The following is a 27,178-nucleotide window of genomic DNA, read 5'->3' on the forward strand; positions in this document are numbered from 1 at the left end:
CCACAGCTCTTCCACATTGAATAGCTTCTCATCCTTGCACGACTTTTAAAGTTAACTTACATTTTCTTAAACCTTAATCTGTGCTCTAAAAACTGGCATATTGCATGACTGTGTGTCATGTAAGGCAGTCGTAAAATATGGAGAAATGTCCAAGGTGGTCAGCGGGGTACAGTTGAGACGCAGTGTATCAATTGTACCCCGCACTAGAATCCTATTGTAGCACATGCATTTTAGTTGCACGATGAAATTATTTTCTTATAGTATTTTTGTCTTATTTCAAGTCCAAACATAAAAAATAAAAAAATAATAAAAAATAAAGTAAGAAGTATTTACTAGACTAGTAAAAATCAGTCCTGTTTTGGGATTTAATTATTTTTTTTCCTATAGTTTTTGCTTAAAATAAGCAAAATAATCTGCCAATGGCAAATGGCAATGTATTATTGATAAATAATCAAATAAAATACTGAATGGAAATAAAAAAAAAATTGAATTCTAATTTTAAAGGTATTTTACAAATTCAATGAATTGGTTTGGCAGTTTTACAGCATTAGGGATGGGTGTCTCAACTGTACTCGGGTACTGTTCCAACTGTACCCAACATGGGTACAGTTGGAACGAAAAAGCTTATTGTGTTTATAAGCTAATTGTGGCAAATATGACCTACTTATGGATGTTAAGAATTATTAATATTTTAGTAGACAAGTAAAGGAAATGTCGAATGAAAAAAACACATATTTTCAGACCTCAGTTTTGGTGTGGTAACTGAAAAAGCAAAAAGTGTACCAACTGTACTCGGTCTACCCTACTTTATTAAAGTTTCAAGCAGTCAAAAATGAGAAGAAAAAAACTGATTCAGCCTAGAAAGAAAGTTCTACAACTTACAAAGACATTTGTTGCTGAATTTAATTATCGGTAGCGTGTGTGTGTGTGTGTGTGTGTGTGTGTGTGTGTGTGTGTGTGTGTGTGTGTGTGTGTGTGTGTGTGTGTGTGTGTGTGAAACTATTCTACTCCCACCATAAAAGTTAATAAGGTGAATTGTTGTTTCCTCCTTACATTTTGTATTTATCGTCTGTACGGTCCCTTTCAAGTCTGTGCCCAAATCAAACCAACTATTTCCAGCATTGGCTGAAAGTTTTCTATAACAATATTTCCTTTTATTCAGGTCTGAGCAGATAAATCTTTACAAGCTTTCTAATGTCCCCATCACAGCTCCGTGCGTGGAAACGAGGAAAATGTGCCATCTGTTTTTAGTCTTGAAAGTTTAATCAAAGGTTATAATACTGTATGCAGAATAATGATACATGAGGAGTGTGAACCTGTATTATATGCAGCTCTTAATCTTAAAGCATGTCAAAATAAAATGACAAATCAAATAAAAACAAAAATAATAAATGTTTAGATTTTTGGTCAAAATGTCATTTTGTATACATAATAAATATGTTTGACCTGATTTTTATTTTCGTTCATCCAGTCTTGCCTTTATTTTCACTTCTCAATATTTCGTCACAACATGGCGACGCACTCAGACGCCAGGCACGAATTAAACACTGAAAACACACAGGTACTGTACCTCAACCTACTCGCTGCTGAACATTTAGTTCAGATATAATATCATTGAAATGTCTAATGCTATGAAAGACTTGCTATACGCACACGAAGGGAACCTGTCGCCATAAATGTGTGTTATTTGCGAAGGAAGTAGCTTTAGCCAGCTAACCAGCAGACAAGGCAACTTAAAAGAGCACTTTCAACTTACATTATCAAAATATCAAGGCTAAACACTGAGATTTACAACCGTGAGGTGTTTTACTTACATAGCCCTGACATAAGTGACGGTATGGATTTTGATTTTGAAACAGTTGTGAATGTGTTGAATGCACGCGCGTGTGTGTGTTGGTAAATGTGTAGTTAGCGAGTTAGCCTGAGGTTTACAGCTTTACTGATTTCACGAAATGATTATTTTGGGTATTAATATTTTATCTGAGCTTTGATTAACTTAAAATAAACTTTTAACCCTGGGCAACTGATGAATATGATCCTCGTTTGGCTTACCATTAGATTCAACATCAGAATTAATTATCTTTCTAAATAAAAAATATAGGCGACTAATATATTTTTGGAAATCTAAGTATGCTTAAATACTCCGTTCCATATTCATAAGTTTGTGGTGTATTAATGTAGTGGTCAGTGTTGACGCATTTTCTTATGCAGATTATTAGGCACGTGCTTTGAATAAATGCATCAGTGGTCTCATTTGTTCATGTCTTAACCCGTTCCCTCTCATTTATTTCTGCTGGTTCTGGTTATAAAAAATAACTGTCTGTGGTTCAAACCCTTGTGAGCTTCTTGTCCAGGCAGCATCTCAAACGTGTGAGATGCCCCAAAAAGCTGCCTATATAGGGAGCTCACTGGGATTTGAGACAGTCTATTTCACGTGTAGCTGCTCTGTCTGCAGCACGTGTTCACCTCTCTTTTCCTGTAAATTAGTTTGTTTGCGTTTGTCTCTGTTTGCAATAAAAATCTTGGATACTGTAGTAGAACAGGTATCTTTATAAAGGATGCGATTATATCACTTAAATGCAATGAGTCAGTGGTTAATGTCAGTGTCAAAACTATACAATAGCTTAGCTTGGTTAACTTAATTTAAGGTTGTTGTTTTGTTTTCTGTTTTTTTTTTTTTTTGCGTTTACACAATCAGGGCACTGAAGTCATGGAGGAAATGATCAAGGTCTGTGGTTTAGAGGCCAGAGGACTCGTTGAAGGAAGCAGTTCACCTCTGGATGTTGAGACTCCATCCCAGGATAACGTTGAGGATTTTGCTGGGCTGGTGAGCAGTGAGGAGGAAAGAGGAGAGACGCCAGGAAGGGAGGATAGCATCCCTGACCCCCTCGATGTGGAGTTGGACCCTAACACAGCAAAAACCAAGGATAAAAAAGCATTCGGTTAGTATTCACCATTAAAGGAGTGTTTCCGGTTCAATACAGGAAATAAACAGGGCCCCATATGACTATGCCATATGACTATGTTTTGGAAGACATTTGTTTTTAAAGTTGTGATAGGATGACTCATTTTAACAAGTTATTCTATGAGTAATTCTTACCTTGTTGTCATAGGCAAAGAGGTTCTGTTGCTGATGCAGGCGCTTCATACTTTAGCCACCCCAGAAGAGAAACTTGCTGCCCTTTGTAAGAAATATGCAGACCTGGTATGTATTTAAAGCTAGAGAAATGATATTGCACAACAACGTATATTTCATAATTAATGTCCTTACAGGGAGAGTTCACCCAGAAAACGAAATGTGCGAAACGAAAAGATTTTTTTCCTTCATCAAGGACAAAAGGAGATATTTAGAAGAATTTCCAAGCTGCTCTTTTTTTCATACAACAAAATCTGAAACGGAAATAGCTACACAAAGTATTAAACAATTCCTGTATCATAAAATACTAAGTGACATGCTGAAATAAATGATTTACTGAAACAAAATGAAAATTTTGTTTCAGTAAATCATTTATTTCAGCATGTCACTTAGTTGGGATAAAATAGTTGGGATAAAAACAAAATAAAAGGATAAAATAGTTACATTTGGTTAATTGTGTAATTACATTTACATTTATGCATTTGACAGACGATTTTATTTTATTGTGCATGCATTGCCTGGGAGTAAAACCCATTACATTGCTTTGCATTGCACTAAGCTATACTGTTTGAGCTAGAGCAATATTGTATTTGAACTTGGTATAGTGTTCATTGGGGGCATGACATGGGTGTTAAAATAGTCAAAAAATATCCTCAGCGATGTGATGATAAAATTCTCAAAACTATCAAAAATTATTTAGCTAAACCTGATAATTCTCTCATTTGTTTTGCTGTTTCGATCAAATATTTTGTGTTGCTGAAATTTCAGTGCATGATAATATTTATGTGTCTTCCTGGGACAGCTGGAGGAGAGTCGGAGCATGCAAAAGCAGGTGAAGGTGTTGCAGAAAAAGCAGAACCAGGTGCTGAAGGAGAAGATCCACCTGCAGAGCGAGCACAGCAAGGCCGTCCTGGCACGGAGCAAACTGGAGAGTCTTTGCAGGGAACTTCAGCGCCATAATAAGACCCTGAAGGTAGAACCACCAGAGCTCATGCACATTTGATTTTAAGATTCATGTTGGCCTTAGCCTTAGTTTAACCATATACCTATTGTGATAACAGGAGGAGAACTCTCAGCGGTTCAGAGAGTATGAGGAGCGGCGTAAGGAGGCGACACTGCACTTCCAGATGACACTCAATGAGATTGAGGCCCAGATGGAGCAGCACAACTTGCATAACAGCAAACTGCGACAGGAGAACATGGAGCTGGCTGAGAAACTCAAGAAGCTAATTGAGCAGTATGAGCTCCGGGAGGAGGTAAGGCCACATCTGTCAAATATGTAAAGTTGCTGTTATGCTCTGGTTGAGTCCTCAAAGAATTATGAGGTGCACCGTTTGCATTTGTTTTGTACCTTATACAGTGCATCTGGAAAGTATTCACAGCCTTTCACTTTTTCAAAAAAAAAATTGTTACAGCATTATTACAAAATGGACAAAATTCATAATTTCCCCACATTAATTCTACAAACAATACCTCATAATGAAATCTTGCAAAATAAAAAATGCCAAAAATCACATGTACATAAGTATTCACAGCCTTTGCCATGATGCACAAAATTGAGCATAGGTCCATCCTGTTTTGGAGTCCACTGTTGGTCAATTTGGTTGATTGGACATCATATGGAAAGGCACACACCTGTCTATATAAGATCCCATCACAGTTAACAGTGCATGTTGGAGCACAAACCCAGCCATTAAGTCCAAGGAATTGTCTGTAGATCTCCAAGACAGGACTATATCAAGGCACAGATCTGGGGAATGCTACAGACAAATTTCTGCTGCATTGAAGGTTCTAGTGAGCGCAGTGGCCTCATCCGTAAATAGAAGAAGTTTGGAACAACCAGGACTATTCCTAGAGCTGTACGCCAGGCCAAAATGAGCGATCATGAAGAAGGGCCCTGGTCAGGGAGGTGAGCAAAAACCTAGGGCTGGGCGATATGGAGCAAAAAATATATCTCGATATATTTTGCTATATCTCGATATACGATATATATCTCGATATCTTCACAGGAAAAATAACCCCCTAAAAACTACAGCAAAAACAAATATGCCAAATACCACAAATTCTTTTCTTTTTTTATTGAAGTGCAAAGAGGTAGTCAGTTCATGTAGGAACAAAGTCCTTTTGCGACATTTAAAAAAAAAAAACTCCCTGATTACATAAATAATAATAATTTAACTGTAAAAGAAAATAAATAATATTGCCTTCTTTTCATTTATTTCATGCTTTCAAAAGATGAATCAAAGACTCCCTTATTTACACTTAACAGTAAAACAGTAAGCATTTTGCAGAAAGATGGGGGCATGACTGAGATATAAATAAACTGATTTTGTCATAACACCATTTCCTGTTAAATTTTTATAAAAATTCAAACTCATCATGCGGATCATGTAGGCTACACATGAGCTGAATTTCACTTCTTTTCCAGTTACAGAACGAAATATGAATGTCAGAAGGTAGGCTATATGATAATATGATACAGTACAACTGACAGAAGAGCACCGTGTGTCTCAGGACACCCAGGATGTGGCGTTTTTCCCTCTTGGTTAAAACGTGAATAGACCTGTTCATCATAATCCCGTGATAAAGCTGACAAAATAATCATAGTAATGATATTGCAATACTTTTTAAATGTTTTCAAATGATATGCGATCATTTTGACATTTTAACCGAAAACTATGCGATCAGTTAGACACAGATCATAAACTGGCACCAGCGTCTCGCACCAGTAGTGTCAATCACCTGACTGTGGGTGAAACGTGCGATTTGAACTATGATGAACATTAATATTTCTTTATAAATTTAAGCAAGCAGTTGTGTTAGAAGGAAAACGTGATCTCTTAACTGAGTCCTGAACAACGCGCGAGCTTGTCAACATGATAACTAATCCTCACCTGGTTGCGGACTCCGCCGTGTGCACTGAGACGACACGCGAGGGGAGGGGGAACAAAAGCAATGAGGCGGGAGGCGCGCGAGCGGGAGCGAGCAGCCGAGCACAGCACAGGGAAGCAAAGTGGCGGAATCAGAATTTAATATAAACAATATATCGATATATACGATATGTCCAAATCCATATCGAGTTGAAAAAATATCTCGATATATTTTAAATATCGAGATATCGCCCACCCCTACAAAAACCTGATGGTTACTCTGACAGAGCTCAAGCGTTTCTCTGTGGAGAGAGGAGAGCCTTCCAGCAGAACAACCATCTGCAGCACTCCACCAATCAAGCCTGTATAGTAGAGTGGCCAGATGGAAGCCACTCCGCAGTTAAAAAAAGGCACCTGAAGGACTCTTGGACTACAAGAAACAAGCGTGTCTGGAGGAAACCAGGCACCACTCATCACCTGGCTAATATCCTCTCTACAGTTAAGCATGGTGGTGGTAGCAACATGATGTGGGGATGTTTTTCAGTGGCAGGAACTGGGAGACTAGTCAGGATTGAGGGAAAGAGAAATACAGCAATGAACAGAGACATCCTTAATGAAAACCTGCTCCATAGCGCTCTGGACCTCAGACTGGGGCAAAGGTTTATCTTCCAACAGGTCAATGACCCTAAGCACACATCCAAGATAATAATAATAGATTTTATTTATAACAGAGATCTGAAAATGTCTCTGCACCGATGCTCCCCATCCAACCTGAGAAGTCCAGCAAAGACGAATGGGTGAAACTGTCCAAAAATAAGTGTGCCAATCTTGTAGCATCATAATCAAAAAGTCTTGAGGCTGTAATAGGTGCCAAAAGGTGCTTCAACAAAGAATTGAGCAAAGGCTGTGAATACTTATGTACATGTGATGATTTTTTGTGTTTTATATTTCAATCAGTTTCAAACAAACTTCTTTTACGTTGTCATTATGGGGTATTGTTTGTAGAATTGAGGAAAAAATTATTAATTTAACATAACAAAATGTGGAAAAAGTGAAGTACTGTGAATACTTTCCTGATTCACCATGTGTTGAGGTCTTTCATATTCATTCATATTGACATTTGACCGCCAAGGGTATTTGCTGCCATTTTATTTAATGGTTTTACATTATATTTGCTTAATTTTAAAAATGTTCCTCAGACATGCGGTGCCCTCAGAGATGTTTTGCATGTTGAGCTCATTCCAAAACTGCAACCTCATATGAAATCATTATAATGCAGCTGGTTCAAAGTAAACACATAATCACGTCTATGTATGTATTATGCATAATGTTCACTGCCGGTAATTTTAAGGGTTCACCCAAAAATCAAAGTTCTGTCATTAATTACTCACCCTCATGCCGTTCCAAACCTGTAAGACCTTTGTTCATCTTCAGAACACAAATTAAGATATTAATTTGATGAAATCCGAGAGCTTTCTGACCCCACATAGACTGAAAAGTTATAACCACTCTCAAGGCCTAGAAAGGTAGTAAAAACATTGCTAAAATAGTCCTTGTGACTACAGTGGTTAAACTTTAATGTTATGATGTGACGCAAATACTTTTTGTGCATAAAGAAAATTGGTTGGACATGGTGTTTCAGAGTAACAGCATATTTTTTTTAAAGGAAACCTATTATGCAAAATTCCATTTTGCATGATGTTTGAGCATAAATGTGTGTCGGCAGTGTGTACACAACCATTCTATAGTGGTAACCCCCCTTCCCCCACTTAAACAAAATATTCTCCATAAATCATAAACAAAGTCCTTCACGTTTTCTACATTTGTAACAGTGTAACACAAATGTTTACCATTTAGCTGAGGCAATCTAAATGTTCTGTGGTTGGCTGTATGAATGAACACACGTTTTTCCATTCCACTTCATTACGTTTCAGATGCTTTTCTATGTGAAAGTGCTAGACGGACGTGTTTGACTGTTGCAGACATGTCTCGCATATTTACTACTTCTCGCATTTTAAAACCGCAGTGCTCAAGTTAAAAAGTTTGAATAGCAAGGAATAGGAGAAAAAAAAAGGCAAGGTGAGTCTAGTGTGTTCTTATAGAAAATAATCTAAAATTAAATAATACAATTTTTAATGTTGTGCATTGAATTGAAAAGTAAAATTAGATTCTGTTGCTTATTTTTCACTGCAGATGTAGGAGATTTTCTGTGAATGAGAGAGACTTCCGTTTCATTAGCCACTAATAGGTAGGGCTGGGCGGTATCTAAATACAATGTATATCTCGATATTGTCCATTTTTACGGTATTTGATATATATGTATGTTTGCAATTGCTTTTTAGTAATAAAATAAAAAAACATGGTTTTATTTGCCCCTTAAAAACATCAAAAACTATTTAGATAGATTTGAATTAAATACAAAATGTTCACATTTTAGTGAACAGGTTGGGATGACCAAAACCTTATTTCATGATACAAGTAATTTAATATTTTTTAAAATGTACCTTATAAATACAATGTAGATTTTTAATTTTTTTTTTAAATAAGCAAAACATGCTAATTACAAACAATATGAAAAAAAACAGTGCTTTTTTCAGATTTAGGTCTATTTAACAGTAGCAAGTCAAGAAATAAATTAAATAACCAAATGTATATAAAAAAAAGCTTAGTCTTTACTCTACAAATTAACTACACTGAGCTTTAAAGGTCCCGTTCTTCGCTTGTTTTCGAATCTTTGATTATGTTTACAGTGTGCAATATAAAATGAGTTCATGTTTTGCGTGTAAAAAAACACAGTATTTTTCACACAATTTACTTATCTGTAAAGCGCTGTTTCCTCTGTCCTAAAAACGGCCTGATGATTTCCTTGTTCTATGAAGTCCCTCCTTCAGAAAACGTAACGAGTTCTGATTGGGCCTGCGCTTCCCGTGTTGTGATTGGACAGCAGCTTAGCGCACTTTGCCCGGAAAGGTCCCGCCTCTTACCATAACGGGGAGATGCAAGCTGTGAATGCGCGCTCTTCTCCACGTGGGAGAGCAACAAGACCACGCCCCCTATTTTGCCTGTTCTTGTGGGCAGAGGTCTTGTGGTTAGTCAACAAACGGTTCTAGTGACATCATTACATCCCTGCACTTCCTGCTGTAGTCCAAACCGGGCGTTCGCTGTAGGCTTTGAAAGAGAACTTCTGTTAAATAAAATATCTCGCTTGGCCTTGAACTTTGAGCTTTATAATTTTACAGGTATTGTTTATGCTCTAACAGCAACATTACACACTAACTAAAGTTTGAAAGATGGAATCGCGAAGAACGGGACCTTTAATAAATATATTAAAGTTATTTAGCCAAGCATGGGTGTTTTTCTATTTTTCATTGTTGTTTGATCACACAGAATGTTATGTCTGACTTAAGACCTGCACGGATCAAGTTACCTCAACTGTATACGTTCACCAAAGACATCCTTATATACAGAATACTCACCAGGATGTGCATTTTTATATATTTTTGAACATTCAAACCCAATAATCCACGAAAGCACTGAATCACAATTGCATGTTGTCTGCAAGGTGTGTGCGCTGTGCTTTATTCTCTCATGGGCGCATGTTTCTTTCTTTGCCATGCGCTGCACATATAAATATTTAACTCTTCTGCTTCCAATGTTTAGTGAACAGTGGAAGCAGACCTCTCGATGATCTGCGTTATCTGGTAATGTTCTTTGGGAAAGTATGTTTGCTTTTGAAATATTCGGTATTCATGATATTTTCACATTTTACATCGTCGTCAAAATTATTGCAATATTATTGCTAATATTCGATATATCTCCCAGCCCTACTAATGCAGTGGGTGTTGTTAGGGGGTAACATTTTATGACCCAAGACTAGTAGTGAAAAATGAGGACCAAGAGTCAGGAGTGTAATTTTTAAATTTACTGAAGAATAGTTTGCAGTTCTGACCGCAGAAGCCAGCTTCAAGTCGTAGGCGGCACTCCTTCTCTCCCTGTCTTGTCGCCCCGCCTATCGTACATATAATTGTCTTAACATACTGTTTTTAAAGTCTATCCACATCATGACTCCAAGTTGGATGATTCTGATTGGCTCAGAGTCATGGTAAATTTCCACTTATTGTCAGTTAATTGGATGCACGTCTTCATAGACTTGTCACTTGTTGACGCTTTCACCCCAGAATTAGGCCCTTAGTGACCTTCCAGGTCTGCAGCAGGCGCCGGCTTGCCCAGAACAACAAGTCCACCCATCTCTTAGGATGTCCATTATACACCATTCTCAGCACTAATCTGTAACACAGAATATTGCGCACATACACAGATACACAGTCTCTCCAAGATTGGAGCTGATTGAGCTCCAGTTCTAACCCAAAACATACTGATAACATGTGCTTTCTCTCAGTGAGAGGTACAGAGGTATACAGGCAATATTCATCTTGATTTTTTAATGTTTCAGTAAAAGGACATATAAAATATAATAAATTAAATGAAACACAAATCCATATTTCATGTGTGTATGTATGTATATATATGTGTGTGTTTGTGTAGAATCACCCTTTCAGTATAGAAAAGAATCACCCTTAAAATAACCAAAAAATGTTTTGCTTTGCAGCCTGAAATGAAAATGGAAAAATACTGTTTTTGTTTTATTCAGCTGTATTTACAACTTATAAGTGAAAGCTTTAATACCAACTTGTCAGAAAAAGAAAAAATTACACAATAAAAAACAGAATCGCTGAGTTGAAAAAAGATTCACCCCCCTCCTAAAAATGACTTGTAAACCCAATCAGGTGTAGTTAATCACCTTCTTAAGAGCATACAAAGCCATTTGACTTTTCCTGAATCATTTCAGTCCTTGGTAGTGTAACTAAAGAAAACAATCAACTATGGGTGGCAAGGCATTGTCAAAAGATCTCCGGTTGATAAAGTTGTGGACAGGCACAAGTCAGGAGATGGATGTGCCTAGAAGCACACTGAAGTCTATTATTAAGTAGTGGAAGGTATTTCGTACAACACAGACCCTCCCTGAATCAGGATATTGCTCCAAACTGGATGAAAGAGCCTGGAGGAAACTGATCAGAGAGGCTACCAAGAGGCCTACAGCAACTCTGAAGCAGTTGCAGGAATTCATGACAAAGAGCTGTCATGACAAATGTCACAAATGTGGCTTGTATGTGAGGGTTTCAAAAAAAGCCACTCCTCAAGAAAGGCCACATGCAGTCATGACTGAGCTTTGCCAAAATGCACCTTGAAGATTCTGTGGCCACGTGGAAAACAGTGTTATGGCCAGATGAGACTAAAATTTAATAAGTTGCCCTCAATGCCAATCGATTTGTCTGTAGAAAATCCAATACAGCTCACCATCCAAATAACACCATTCCTACAGTAAAGCATGGAGATGGTAATATCATTTTATGGGGTTGTTTCTATGCAGCAGGGCTGGAGGACTGGTCAGGACAGGATAGAAGGAAAAATGAATGGGGCAAAATACTGTCTAATTCTTGACGAAAATCTGCTGCCCTAAGCTAGAAAGTTGTCAATAGGAAGAAGATTTTCCTTCCAACATAAAGGTAAAACAACACAGTAAAACTGACCACACACTAGTTGAAGGAGAAAAAGTTGAATGTCCTTGTATGGCCTAGACAGCGCCCAAACTAAACCCCAATTGAAAATCTCTGGAATGACTTGAAGACAGCAGTCCACAAACACTCACCATCAAATTTAACTGAACTTGAGCAGTTCTGCAAAGAAGAGGGGTCAAATATTGCAAAGTTTGTAGAGACATAGGGCTGACCCTGAATAGTCGAAGATTCGATGCATCGATATGCGGAGCCTGATTCGACCACCGATCTTCACCCCCTTTAGGCACAATCGGCTTAAGAACTTGCATGTAAACGCACTCAAAGTGTTCTTTTCCTCTCTAGGCAGGTATTTTTTTAGGTTTATTTATCAAAATGTTCTTTTATATATTTGCGTGATGTTCTGTATTTCGATCGCGGCTTTAACATGTTATGAGAAAACGGTTTATTAATGTTCCCCTACGAAAGGAAAATATATTTACCAATATATTACTTGAAATATATTATAATATATTGCAAATACAATATCAATAATGTATTGATGATATTATACAATATATTATATATTCCTGTACTATATTGCAAAATATACAAATGATTGCCGCTTTCATATATTGCAATATATTGGAGAATATAAATATTAAATCCCATATATGTGAATATATTTCCTAATGTATTAAATTATATTTTCCAATATACTGCAATATATATTTGTTTTGTAAGGGTTTAGCCACCACATTACCTTTTAGGTGATTTAAACCTAAATAAGAAAGCCATTGTCAGTTCGTCTGTCAATTGGCAGGCAGTTTTGGTCTCTTTTTTTAAAAGTTGTTGCTGTGTGCAGTGTGTAAAAGAAAAGAAAAATAGTTTTACCCTTCTGCTGACAGTGTCGTGCCCCTCCCAACCCATTCACACACACACAGATGATTCGACTATCAGTCGACCATAGAGAGATTCGACAATTCTCATTCGATTGTCTAAATCCTTAGTCGAGGACAGCCTTATAGAGACATATCCCAACAGGCTTTAAATAAAGCAAAAGGTGGTTCAACAAATACTAAAACAAGAGGGTGATCCTTTTTCCAAATCTGATTCTGTTTTTTTATAATATTCTGTTTTTTTACTTTATATTTATTTTTTTCTTTATTTTCTGATATGTTGGTGTTATCTTTCACTTTAATGTTATAAGTTGCGCTGAGTAAATGCAGCTGAATAAAACAAAAACTGTGTATGTCTTCATTTCAGGCTCCAAAGCAACAAAATGTGATTATTGAATGGGATTGGGGGGCGGGGCAGTGTTATTCTCTATACCCACTGTAGATAAATAACTAGAATAATAACAATAGAAACTACAGAACTATTTCAATTATGACAACTCTTAAAATAGTTTTAGCATGTTAATGATTATTGTAATGGTAATTTATGTGGTCTTGATGGACTTGATCTGCTATGCTGCTATACTGTTAAAAAAGTTGTGCTATTTACTTAAAATTATGGTAAAAGTTTTAGTATTAGCAGAGTAGTTTTTAAGGCTTGTTTTTAATAGACTCTACCTAAATAAATTGTATAAAATCTCTTTAATTATTTAATTCCTTAATTAAGTCTATGAAACAATTAATTTTATAATTTAGTGAAATGTGCTTATTTATTTTAAGTGAACCTTAAAAAAAGGTGCATACATGAAAGTGAATGGAAATGACCTGTTTATATTTGACTTTTAGTTACTTTATACAATTAATAGCCTGTTTGCTGCTAGCACAGCATGAGCAGAAACAAACTTGTTACCGCACAGGCATTAGAAAAGTTATTGGTCATTGAACAAAGCAATATGCTTTATAATATTAGTGTACATGCAGTTATCCACAACCTAACCATAAGCTCTGCTCTTCTGCACAATAGTAATGTTTAAAACTTCAACATAAAGGAACTTTTTCAAATGTCAAACATAACTGAACATTAAACATTAACAGATGTTTCCCTTCACTCAAAAACATACAATTTTAATTTTAATAAGAATTTAATTTCAATATTAACTCTCCGTTTCCAGCCTTTATAAAACTTTATAAAGTAAAATATCTAGTTGAATACATCCTCCATATTCAACTTATATATTTTTCTTACAAAAACCCATTGATTTGGTTCAGAAGGCCTTTATTAACCCCTCAGAGCCTTGTGGATTTTTGGGCTATATACAGGTCCTTTAAAAAAATTAGCATATGTGATAAAAGTTCATTATTTTCCATAATATAATGATAAAAATTAAATTTTCATATATTTTAGATTCATTGCACACCAACTGAAATATGTCAGGTCTTTTATGGTTTTAATACTGATGATTTTGGCATACAGCTCATGAAAACCCCAAATTCCTATCTCAAAAAATTAGCATATCATGAAAAGGTTCTCTAAACGAGCTATTAACCTAATCATCTGAATCAACTAATTAACTCTAAACACCTGCAAAAGATTCCTGAGGCTTTTAAAAACTCCCAGCCTGGTTCATTACTCAAAACCGCAATCATGGGTAAGACCCTGTCCAGAGAAGGCCATCATTGACACCCTCAAGCGAGAGGGTAAGACACCGAAAGAAATTTCTGAAAGAATAGGCTGTTCCCAGAGTGCTGTATCAAGGCACCTCTGTGGGAAGGAAAAAGTGTGGCAAAAAACGCGGCACAACGAGAAGAGGTGGCCTGACCCTGAGGAAAATTGTGGAGAAGGACCGATTCCAGACCTTGGGGGACCTGCGGAAGCAGTGGACTGAGTCTGGAGTAGAAACATCCAGAGATGAAGATTTGGTTTTTCAGCACGACCTGGCACCTGCTCACAGTGCCAAAACCACTGGTAAATAGTTTACTGACCATGGTGTTACTGTGCTCAATTGGCCTGCCAACTCTCCTGACCTGAACCCCATAGAGAATCTGTGGGATATTGTGAAGAGAAAGTTGAGAGACGCAAGACCCAACACTCTGGATGAGCTTAGGGCCGCTATCGAAGCATCCTGGTCCTCCATAACACCTCAGCAGTGCCACAGGCTCATCGCCTCCATGCCACGCCACATTGAAGCAGTCATTTCTGCAAAAGGATTCCCGACCAAGTATTGAGTGCATAACTGAACATAATTTTTTGAAGGTTGCCTTTAAAAAAAAATTAAAAACACTTTTCTTTTATTGGTCGGATGAAATATGCAATTTTTTGAGAGCTGTATGCCAAAATCATCAGTATTAAAACAATAAAAGACCTGAAATATCTCAGTTGGTGTGCAATGAATCTAAAATATATGAAAGTTTAATTTTTATCATTACATTATGGAAAATAATAAACTTTTATCATATATGCAATTTTTTTTAGAAGGACCTGTATATAAAACTCAGATTGTATTCGCCTGAAAGAAGAATATACAGCTAGGATACCTTGAGGGTGAGTAAATCAGGGTAAATACAATTTTTGAAGGAACTATCCTTTGAAATGTTGAGCAAGTAATCTCTCTGGCTGCAGGACCAGCAGAGGCCAGTCAGCTTGTGTCATGTGGTAATGATGTGATTGCTTGCAGATTGCATGTAAAGGACCAATCAGCATGCGCCGTCTAGAGGTTCATGACTGAACTAAATATTTGCACTATGAACCAGTCTGTTTATGATTACAATACATTTAATGTGTAGATGCAAGCAGCAATTTACAGGGTTCAAACAATTATGACCTCTAAGCGCATGCATAAGTTAGTTAGTTTTATTTAGCAATACAGGTAATTTACTTAGGCAATTTACTTAGGAAAAAAAATCTTTAACATTATAGCACCACCTGGCACTTTGTGCTTGAACCAGTGATGCACGGGTCAATGTATAAACAACCCGCACCCGACCAACATTTTCAAGTAACAACTTAGACCACAAAAAAAAAAAAAAAAATGGTACAATGGTATTGCTCAGTTCAGCATGTTGGGAAATCGCCAATCGGCCATTTTGTCCCGCGTCAGGAAAGGGGTTAAAAGAGCTATAAGGCAGGCTATTGGTGGCCTAAAACAGAAGATTAGCCTACTTATTTTTAGCTTTCCTCGCGCTGTGTAGAAAAGATATTCAATCAACCGTCTCTGGGTTGAGACTGTTTCTTCTTGCCTCTATGACACGACCTGCGGAGCTGAATGTGTGCTCACTGGCTGCACTTATGCTGGAATGCGAGAATCCTCCTTGCCAATTTCATAGTAAATTGTGTCTAGTACTATATAAATAATAGGTTTAATTGGCTTCTTTATTTCAAATGACTGATCACGACCCGAATACCATTAAAACATTTTTTGGATGACTCGTAACCACGGGTGACCGCAGGTACCCGCTCATTTTGAATCAACCTGCGCCTCACTGGCTTGAACCCCTGATTATATGACAAAAAATACCAGTTTGCAGTAACAAACAGCATAATTAATGTTTTTCTAAAGCTAAAGTATCCACAATAAAGTGGATAGCACTGTAATCCTTGCACATTCAAAGAAAAGTTGTCATTTTCTAAAAGTGAGTGTTTAAAACAGAATCCTGAAAAAAGAATCCTGTTGAATATGACATTTGTCTTTACCCAGCACATCGACAAGGTGTTCAAACACAAGGAACTGCAACAGCAGCTGGTGGACGCTAAACTCCAGCGGACGGCTGAGCTGATGCGTGAGGTGGAGGAGAAACAGCAGAGAGAAAGAGAGTTTGTGAGTATCCTTGTAATAATCCAATCCAAAAGCCAGGCTTATTCCTGAAGGTTTGGTACTTAAAACCAAAGAGCTATCCTTTAGCATTCCCATTCATAACAATGGCAGTTGTTTGGTTGGCGACTGGCATGAGACCACCTGAAATATGAGATTTGAAGTCTGTCATATTTATTCTTTGGTGCTCAGTTAAAACCATAAATGCCGTGTGACCAAAAGGGGTGGGAATTGAAAATCAAGTCCAATTCTGGAATCAGATACTTTAGTTAAAGGTGCCCTAGAATAAAAAATGTTATTAACATAGTGAAATAATAAGAGTTCAGTACATGGACATCACATACTGTGAGTCTCAAACACCATTGCCTCCTCCTTCATATATAAATCTCGTGAATCAAAAACACCACGGAAAAATAAGTGCTTCTCAACATAAACCCAACAGTGACGCAAGCGTTGGGGATCATTTATATGCACGCCCCCAACATTTGCATCTGTCCAAATGTATTCCTGAAAGCAGTAAGTAGTGATTTATCCACTTATTGACTGTTTAAACAATTTCGGATTAAATTGAAAGTTTCTTAGGGAGACCACATTGTCTAGATAACACAAGATGCTAGTACAGTAACAATAGGAAACTCCAAGTACCATACAAAACTAAATAGTGTGTCTAATGACAAAGGTTAATATTATTTTGTATTACAAAATACAACCGTAGATACATTGCTTACAGATCGTTCACTCGATCCTTCTAGCAAACGTCACCTTTTCCACCATATAAGTTAAAACGATAGTCATTTGACAAGGCTATTCATTTTGTAAAAATATAAGTTATATATTTATAGTTTTGAGAACTGAAGTAGGCCTATGATGTTTTTGCATGCTTGTATTTCAGAGTACATCTCAGTCACTGTGTAGCCTACATTGTGACTTACGTTATGTAAACATGCAATATCGTTGACGAAAAAAGACAAGTCTAAAATGTAGACTGAATGACACTTTAAGCAGACCATCTCAAATGGAGATTGCTGAAATGCAGCTTACTCGTTTATTGGTGTTTTCACATCATCCCCGCGTGCGCCGTACATATGGTTGCCAGATTGGACATGTTTAGGTAAAACACTGCATAGTATACATGTTATTTTCACAGAAAAGCTCTGTTTGGGGGGTTTAAATTACTGAAATCTGGCAACTGCAAGCAAGCAAGCTCTTTAATCGCCCGCAGATGATCTGAAAACACCAATAAACAAGTAGGCTGCATTTTAGCAATCTCCATTTGAGATGTTCTGCTTAAAGTGTCATTCATTCGGTCTGTGTTCTGTCAGGACTCACGAGCCGCTTCGCTGAACAACTGAACTGCAGTGAGCTGTGAGAGGCTGAAATAAGCCAATCAGAGCAGAGCTCAACATTAATATTCATGACTATTCCAAATAAGGCAAAACAGAGCGTTACATCCTAGGGACAATTTATAGGGTTGTAAATGGACCTGTAAAACTGTATCTTTTTTTGCCCTTAAATAAGCCACATACCCTCTATGTATATATCAGAGAACAATTTAACATAGGGTTGTGCCGATGGACGACATCATCGTCCATCGTGATGGCTGTGCGACATCACGATGGAGAAACACCATCGTGATGCCACGCCCCCGCCCCGCTGCGAGTCTTGCGAGTCGACACCAGAGTATGTGAGCGGAGTGGAGCGGCGGCAATTTCCCCTCCACGCTCTTTCTAAGCATTCAAGAATCCCTCCGCTCCAGTTCCGCTCCGGGTTCACCATCTCCCTCTCCCCGCCACGCTCACTGATATCAGAAACACCGCTCCGTCTTCGCTCTGAGGAAATTTGCGGCTAATAACTGCTAAAGTATTTTAGTAAGCTCTGAAATATCACTATAAAGTTCGGTTAATAACCTGCATTAACTGAAAAAAATTATAAAAAATAAATAATAGGAGATTAAGACTTAAGAGCCTTCAACATGGTTTTTTGGAACATTTGTGTGCATTTTCCCCCCACTATGCCAAACTGGCTTTATCAAAGGTTAAATATCATTGATGCTTTTTGCAGTACGAATTTGTTTGTATGTTTGGAAGTTTGGAAAGATGAACATTTTCATCAGTTATTTTATCTACGGATCAATACAGATTTCTGCTCATTCAAAATCATATAATAGAATAGAATAGAATAACTGTATAGGCTACCTACTGGCTACTGATAACTGTATGCAGGTAAGCACTACAAGATGTTTTTGAATGCATTAGAGAGAACGGTTAGTTCGTGTGTGAATAAGTGCTACGTACCTGTTTAAAATGTGCTTTCACCCGCACATATTCAGTATGAGGTAAAAAAAAATCCCTTAAACTTTAACATCCCGCTCATGCCCATCGCCGTGAGCATCTGTAGCCTATAACGCTGGTTGTTTACCGTGTGAGTTCTGAACACTGCACCATGCTTATTTAAATCTTTTCGTTTCTACACATATTAGGCTACATATTTCTCATGTCTGTGAGGCAAGCCTGCTGAGTTTCCGTTTATTTGAGACCAGTTCATGACCACTGAAAGCGATCGCTTCCGCGACCTCATAGTCTAGGCTACTTATTTGCTTCTTATTAATTAAATACATGCAATTGGCCGAAGAAACCTTTATTAAAATTAAGATACAATTTGTACAAAACGAAAGAGAGGCTTTTTACAAAACAAAATGTAATATTAAACTAAATATAACCACCAAAATCATTTCTGACCCACTCGCATCTTTGCACTTATAGGCTATCTCAATCAGATGAAATTAAAAAATAATATTAGGCAATAATATTTAAACATAAATTAAAAACATTGTTTAATGGCTACAACAAGTATAGTAAGCTACAGATTTATGTCATGTCTGAGCTGGATTTGAACGAACATCATTTTACCGGCGGGTTCATGAGCGCGCGCCTGCGGATTATTGAGCTGATCACACCGGCTCCGCTCCACTCCGCTCATTAGTCATTACAGGCTCGTTCTCGTCAGAAAGCCCACGTATTCAAAAATGGTCGGGTTTAAATGGGGCTTGGGCTCATAATTACAGTTAATGTGTCGGGCAGGGCCGGTCTCTGGGGTTCATTGGCTTGGGTAGGGACGGTCTTGATTTTTTTTTAACTGATCTAAGCTCTAGTTCGAAAAAACGAAAACAAAACGAAAATATTAGTTTATCGGTTCCTTTGTGTGCATTTTAATATGACTTTTCAAGCGCAAGAAGACTCACACACTGTTTTCTGTGCTGCGCACATATCAACAACACACAGAAAGCCACCTCTCATACTGTATACTGTGCGATACTGAGTTTGCATCCGCATCTTTTTGCACTTGAACGGACAAATGTACCTAAAATGTCAAAATATTGTCGTAAACCCAGTCGGTTATGTCTGCACGTAAAGTGACTGCAACCTAAAATTCCTGCTGCCGTAACTATAATAACGTTAATCAAACAACAAAAGACAACGAAAATTCACTCGCTGTTATTGACTAAATAACTTTTGTAACTATATTTGTAATGTATATTTTAATTATAAAGTGCAGTGTTATTTTACATTTGATTACAGTTTATGCCTGAATACCTGAAAATCTTAAAACACTGTTTATTTCAATCGTATATCAATATTCAGTTGTATTTATTTGTGTGATTGGTAATGTTTTTGTTCTTTTTTATATATTTGTTTTATTTAAGAGTGTATACTTTAATAATGCTTGAAACTTTTATATTATGTTTTATATTTATAAAAATATTAGTTACTGGTTGTTTTTTCTGTGGTATTTTTAACTTTGATTTTTGTTCATGTTATTGCAATACGACTTATGTGAATATCTAAGTTTTTACTTTTGCAATATCGGAATCGATAAGCAGAATTGGAATCAATAAAATTCAAACGATACCCAACCCTACTAAACACTCTTGACTCCAGGAAAATTGTCATTATAATACTGATTGGTTGATCTATATTCTCTGTTCAGCTTCTGAAGGATGCGACTGAGTCGAGGCATAAATGTGAGCTGATGAAGGAGCAGGAGCATCAGTTAAAGCAGCAACTCACTCTGTACATGGACAAGTTTGAGGAGTTTCAGACCACCCTCGCTAAAAGCAACGAGGTCTTCACCACCTTCCGACAGGAGATGGAGAAAGTGAGTGTGCAGGAAGTGTGTCCAGAAGAGTCTCTTATGCTCAGGCTGCATTTATTGATAAAAAAAGTAATATTGTCAGATAGTATTATAATTTTAATAACTCTTTTATATTTCAAATATATTTTAAAAATTTGACTTATTACTGTTATTGCCAAGCTGAATTTTTTTCAGCATAATTACTCCAGGCTTCAGTGTCACATGATCCTTCAGAAATCATTATTATATGCTGATTTTGTGCTCCAGAAACGTTTCTTTTTATTATCAATTATCGAAAACAGTTGAGCTGCCTATTATTTTTGTGGAAACTGCTAGGGGTGTGCGATATATCGTCTGCAATAATAGTGTCTTAAATAGTGAAATAGCATTCATTTCTTGATCTGCGTTGTTCTCTCTCTTGACTTGATATTTGAAGAGCGCGCACCCTCTTATGATTAGTTATGAAGTTTTTGAATGAAAAAAAAAAAACATCCAAACGTCATACGTTGACCACAGACAACAGCATTCATTTTTTTTAAAAAGCCGATTCATGCCACCTTTAATATTATTTGACTTACATGTTAGACGTCATGTTTTTGCCCTTTTTTTGCCAACAAAAATAGTTCAAAACAAAGCCACAGCAAGGACTAATTGCGTCCTTGCTGAATGAATAACATTTTTTGAAGAATCAGTTGAATCTCATGATTCACTCATTAACATTGCCTTCCTGCCACCTATTGGCAGTTTTAATTTTGCATTTAAATTAAGTTTTCATGTTTTAAATAATTTCAAATATCAATATTTAACATTTTATTTTTAAAATATCAAAACTTTATTTGTGCATTTGTAACTCAAGGTTATTCATTTATCACCTCTTTAGCAGCATTAAACAGTGTAAATGCATCTAAATGCCACTTCATTTCAAAGATGAATTTTGTCGATTTAATTTGATTGATAACATCCATTATTATTATTATTTTTAATAAATTAAATTGACATAATAGAGTATGCCTGCATGCATATAATTAGGTTTAAAAATAAATGTATACAATGCCCATAAGTATAAAAAAAGAAGAAAGTAAAACTGAATTTAATCTTTTTGGAAAAGATGATTCCTGTCACTGCTGTGAACTGACCACCACACAGAATATGAAGAATATCAAAATCTTTAGGAGTCAGCTGTCCATGGCAGTCCTAGACCTGCCAAAGTACAGAACAATAACACACTGAGCAAAATATCGTCTAATTACCATTAGCGTAAAAAAATCCTGGGACAAAAAATATACATATTTGTCAATATTGCACACCCCTAACTGGTACATTTAATTTGTTTCTACGTTTTTAAATTCACATTTTCTAAAGAAAATAAATCTTTAGGAAAATTAAGTGATCAGTCATGATTGTTTGAAAGACAATTAAATATAAGCTTGAAGAAATTAGTATTAATCCTCTGTATGGAAAAGCATGTTTTTCACGACAAGTTTATTTTCTGTGAATGATCAGATGACAAAGAAGATCAAAAAGCTAGAGAAGGAGACCACGCTGTGGAGGACCAAATGGGAGACTAACAACCACACTCTACTGCAGATGGCAGAAGAGGTGAGAGGAATACTTAAGTTGTTGTGTTTTTAAAGCCCGCAGCGTTTACTAAAGTCATATTTCTAAATTCTGTTTGTAATTTAAGTTTGAAACGGAAGGTTTGGGGGAAAGAGGTGGCGGGAACTGGTGTATGTTACACATAAATGTATTTATAAAATAAAGCACAAAATGAAAGTAAAGCGGCAGCCCCTCACGGACCACTGCTGTATATTTTTGCTTTGTAACTGGGTGCATTATCCTGCTGAAAGAGGCCACAGCCACCAGGAAACACCGTTTCCATGAAAGGCTGTACATGGTCTGCAACAATGCTTAGGTAGATGGTACGTGTCAAATAACATCCACATGGATGGCTGGACCCAAGTTTTCCCAGCAGAACGTTGCCCAAAGCATCAAACTGCTTCCGCCGGCATGCTTTCTTCCCATAGTGCATCCTGGTGCCATGTGTTCCCCAGGTAAGCAATGTACGTGGCCATCCACATGATATAAAAGAAAACATGAGTCATTAGAGCAGGCCACCTTCTTCCATTGCTCTGTGGTCCAGTTCTGTTGCTCACATGCCCACTGTCGGCGCTTTTGGCGGTGGACGGGTCAGCATGGGCACCCTGACTGATCTGCGGATATGGAGCCTCGTACGCAACAAACTGTGATGCACTGTGTATTCTGACACCTTTCTATCAGAACCAGCATTAACTTCTTGAGCAATTTGAGCTTCATCAGAACACATGGGCAAGCCTTCGCTCCCTACATGCATCAATGAGCCTTGGCCCATGTCCCTGTCGCCAGTTCACCATCGTTCCTTCCTTGGACCAATTTTGATAGACACTGACCACTGCAGACCGGGAACACCCCACAAGAGCTGCCGTTTTGGAGATGCCCAGCCGCCTAGCCATCACAATTTGGCCTTTGTCAAACTCATTCATCCTTACGCTTGCCCATTTCTCCTGCTTCTAACACATCAACTTTGAGGACAAAATTTTCACTTGCAATATATCCCACCCACTAACTAAGGTGATGTGATGAAGAGATAATCAGTGTTATTCACTTCACCTGTCATAATGTTATGCCTAATCGGTGGATGTATGTAATAACTACACTCACCTAAAGGATTATTAGGAACACCTGTTCAATTTCTAATTAATGCAATTATCAAATCAACCAATCACATGGCAGTTGCTTCAATGCATTTAGGGGTGTGGTTCTGGTCAAGACAATCTTCTGAACTCCAAACTGAATGTCAGAATTGGAAAGGGGGAATGGGAAGTTTCACAATCTGCTCAGTTACTGGGATTATCATGCACAACCATTTCTAGGATTTACAAAGAAATGGTGTGAAAAGGGAAAAACATCCAGTATGCAGCAGTCCTGTGGGCGAAAATGCCTTGTTGATGCTAGAGGTCAGAGGAGAATGGACCGACTGATTCAAGCTGATAGATGAGCAACTTTGACTGAAATAACCACTTGTTACAGCCGAGGTATGCAGCAAAACATTTGTGAAGCCACAACACGCACAACCTTCCTCAAATAGGAAAAAGAGGCTACAATTTGCACGAGCTCACCAAAATTGGACAGTTGCAGACTGGAAAAATGTTGCCTGGTCTGATGAGTCTGGATTTCTGTTGAGACATTCAGATGGTAGAGTCAGAATTTGGCATAAACAGAATGAGAACATTGATCCATCATGTCTGTTACCACTGTGCAGGCTGGTGGTGGTGGTGTAATGGTGTGGGGGATGTTTTCTTGGCACACTTTAGGCCCCTTAGTGCCAATTGGGCATTGTTTACATCCCACGGCCTACTTGAGCGTTGTTTCTGACCATGTCCATCCCCTTATGACCACCATGTACCCATCCTCTGATGGCTACTTCCAGCAGGATACTGCAACATGTCGTGCTCAAATCATTTCAAATTGGTTTCTTGAACATTACAATGAGTTCACTGTACTAAAATGGCCCCCACAGTCACCAGATCTCAACCCAATAGAGCATCTTTGGGATGTGGTGGAACGGGAGCTTCGTGTCCTGGATGTGCATCCCACAAATCTCCATCAACTGCAAGATGCTATCATATCAATATTGGCCAACATTTCTAAAGAATGCTTTCAGCACCTTGTTGAATCAGTGCCACATACAATTAAGGCAGTTCTGAAGGCGAAAGGGGGTCAAACACAGTATTAGTATGGTGTTCCTAATAATCCTTTAGGTGAGCGTTAGTAGTCAAGCGAATATTCATATATACTTCTGTTTGGGAATTGAAAAAAATATATATTTGAACCTTTTTTTCCCTTACCAAGCCTGCAAAAGCAGTAATAATGTGAAATTATTATTACAATTTAAAATAATATCTAATTTGTTTCTGTGATGGCAAAGCAAAATTTTCAGCATTATTACTCCAGTCTTTAGTGTCAAATAATCCTTCGGAAATCATTCTAATATGCTGATTTTGGTGCTTAAGAATTACTAGGGGTTCAAGCACGAAGTGCTTGAAAACCTATTGTATTTGTGGCAGTTTTTATTCTGCCGTAAAACGCATCGTGCAGACCAAACCATAAGGGCTAGAGACTTGAAACTTGGCCAATAGGTAGTACAAAAATCGAGGAGAGGTTATCAAGTTATGAGCCAGATTGGCCTATAGGTGGCACTATAGCAATCAGTTGCGCAAAACTGCTCATAACTTCTAGACCGTTGGCCATAGCCTCAAGTGTCTTATATCGTTTGAATCCTTGGTTCAAGACCAAGACTCGGATTGGCTCGCTCTTCAGGCGCTAATTTTGAGATTATTATTTTTATTTTATTTTGTTTAACTATATTTGCAAACTAGTCCCTGTTTTTTTGGACCGATCGGAACCAAACCGGTGCAGAAATAAAAACGGCTATAACCATCTGACTGTTGAAGAGACTGCTGTATGAAGAGCCTTGGTCCATGGCCCCATGTATGTATAGGAGGACATCAGCGTATCTCAAAAACATGGCCGCCATCGGCCAATGAAGTTGAACACCTATAAGACAAGGTTAATGGAGGCCGATCTTGATGGACATGTTTGACTCATGGCCCTAGAGGTCTGTAAGAATTTTGAAAGAAATCAACCACTAGTTGGCGCTAACAAGTTTTATTACAGATGGCTTTGTAATCACATGACATCCACACCATATGCATGTCAACTGATGGATCTCCTCTTATTGAACAACTTTGCTTCTAGAGCCATTGCTGTCAATCAAATTGTTCATTAAAGTGTTAGTTCACCCAAAAATGAAAATTAGATGTTTATTTGCTTATCCCCAGTGAACCCAACATGTAGTTGTGTTTGTTTCTTCAGTCGAACACAAATGAAGATTTTTAACTCCAACCGTTGCTCTGTGCCAGTCATATAATGGGGTGAATAGGTAACAATTCTATGAGAGGAAAACATACAAACAAAAAAAACATGCTTAGGCAACGTGCACAAAAACCCTGCTGCTCCTCACGACACATTGATTTGTTACGACTCGAACCGATCGGTTTCTGTGAGAAACTGAACAGTATTTGTTTTTGTTTTTTTTACCTCATATCCCGACGAGTCTCATCAAGTTTTCCCATCGGCAGTAACTTCCGTCTGATGTGGTCATCATATATATACAGTCCCTGACAAAAGTCTTGTCGCTTATCTATTTTCTAGAAATACCTGATATTAACCTGACTTTTAATTCATTCATTGGTGTTAGAAATAGCTCATATGAAAAGCTAAAACCCTCCCAAATGATGTTTAATGCACTGAAATAAATAATTTTCACAGAAAAAATATTTATCATTTAATCAAAACAGAAAGGTCATATTTTGGCAAGACAAAAGTTTTGTCGCCTATACAGAAATTGAACAAATTTACAGCAAATACAAAAATATGTCAGCAAATTAAGTTGTGGTGCTGTGAGATCCAAATTGAATATCTTGTATGGCTTCCATGGGCTTGAAGGACTGCATCCATGTGGTTTGGCAAGGATTCATACAATTTATTGATGAAGTCATCAGGAATAGCTAAGGAAGCAGTCTTGCATGCCTCCCAGAGTTCATCAATATTCTTTGGTTTCGTCTTCCATGCATCCTCTTTCATCCTACCCCGCATATGCTCAATGATGTTCATGTCTGGTGACTGGGCTGGCCAATCCTGGAGCATCTTGATCTTCTTCGCCTTGAGGAACTTTGATGTGGAGATGGAAGTATGCGATGGAGCACCGTCCTGCTGCAGAATTTGGCCTCTTTTATGGTTGGGAATATAAGAGGTAGCTAAGATTTCTTGGTATTTTAGACTATTGATGTTGCCTTCCACCCTGCAGATCTCTCGCACACCCCCATACTGGATGTAACCCCAGACCATGATTTTTCCGCCACCAAACTTCACTGTTTTCTGGGTGAATCTCGGATCCATTCTGGCTCCAGTAGGTCTCCTGCAATATTTGCGGCGACTGTGGTGTAATTCAACAGAAGATTCATCTGAAAAATCCACCTTCTGCCACTTTTCCTGCATCCATCCTTTTAGCAGGCTGTGAGCCTTGGCAAATGCCACACGGTTTTTCAATTGTCTTTTGTTTAGTGCGGGCTTCTGGGCACTGATTCGACCATGGAGGCCATTTCGAGACAGAATCCGACAAACTGTTCTGGTTGACACATGGACTTCAGGTGACCAGGTCTTGTGGAGCTCTGCTGCAGTGGAAAATGGGCTGGCCTTGGATATTCGAGCCAACAAACAGTCCTCTCGAGCAGTTGTCTTGCGGGGTCTGCCTGACCTGGGCTTGTCAAAAACGTCCCCAGTCTCTTCAAATCTTTTTTTTATCTACTGTACTTGACGCTGAGACACATTGAAGGTGTCTGCCACATCAGCAGTGGATCTGTTCTTCAGCCTCTTGATAATCAAAACTTTAGTCTCAGGGTGAATCTTAGGCATGTTTGCAGAGGTCTAGTTGCAGTTGATGTGAAGGTCTAGCGTACTGGGGTTCTTTTTATACACACTTGAGACCTAATTGGTCCATTATTAGTCACAGGTGAAGCTCATATGACAAGGTGACAACACTTATGTCTTTGCAAAAATTGACTCAATGGGCTTTACCAAGCTGTGAATATTAGAATACTTTTTGAAAGTTTAGTTTTTCACTGAAACATTATCACAAAAGCTGGTGGGATTAAAATGAGCCATTTCTTGTAAAAAAAATCTT

The 27,178-nt window shown here is 37.7% G+C and overlaps 1 protein-coding gene across 3 annotated transcripts in view; it reads left to right on the forward strand.

Moving 5' to 3' along the window:
• The first annotated feature begins 1,421 nt into the window (after positions 1 to 1,421).
• txlng (taxilin gamma) overlaps positions 1,422 to 27,178 on the forward strand; it is a 31,743-nt gene continuing 5,986 nt past the window's right edge. Inside the window, exons 1-8 of one of the 3 annotated variants that reach the window (XM_067431546.1) lie at positions 1,422 to 1,561; positions 2,699 to 2,942; positions 3,114 to 3,205; positions 3,939 to 4,109; positions 4,198 to 4,392; positions 16,153 to 16,272; positions 20,254 to 20,421; positions 21,901 to 21,996. In XM_067431546.1, coding sequence (XP_067287647.1) covers positions 1,511 to 1,561; positions 2,699 to 2,942; positions 3,114 to 3,205; positions 3,939 to 4,109; positions 4,198 to 4,392; positions 16,153 to 16,272; positions 20,254 to 20,421; positions 21,901 to 21,996 — 1,137 coding nt within the window. In that variant the 5' untranslated portion in view covers positions 1,422 to 1,510. Of the gene's footprint in view, positions 1,562 to 1,646; positions 1,836 to 2,430; positions 2,544 to 2,698; positions 2,943 to 3,113; positions 3,206 to 3,938; positions 4,110 to 4,197; positions 4,393 to 16,152; positions 16,273 to 20,253; positions 20,422 to 21,900; positions 21,997 to 27,178 lie in introns of those variants that run through there. The other 2 variants (XM_067431547.1, XM_067431548.1) reach the window with 2 other exon arrangements.

This window comes from Pseudorasbora parva, chromosome 22 (assembly GCF_024679245.1).
Source record: "Pseudorasbora parva isolate DD20220531a chromosome 22, ASM2467924v1, whole genome shotgun sequence".
In the NCBI taxonomy this organism is placed as follows: Eukaryota; Metazoa; Chordata; class Actinopteri; order Cypriniformes; family Gobionidae; genus Pseudorasbora; species Pseudorasbora parva.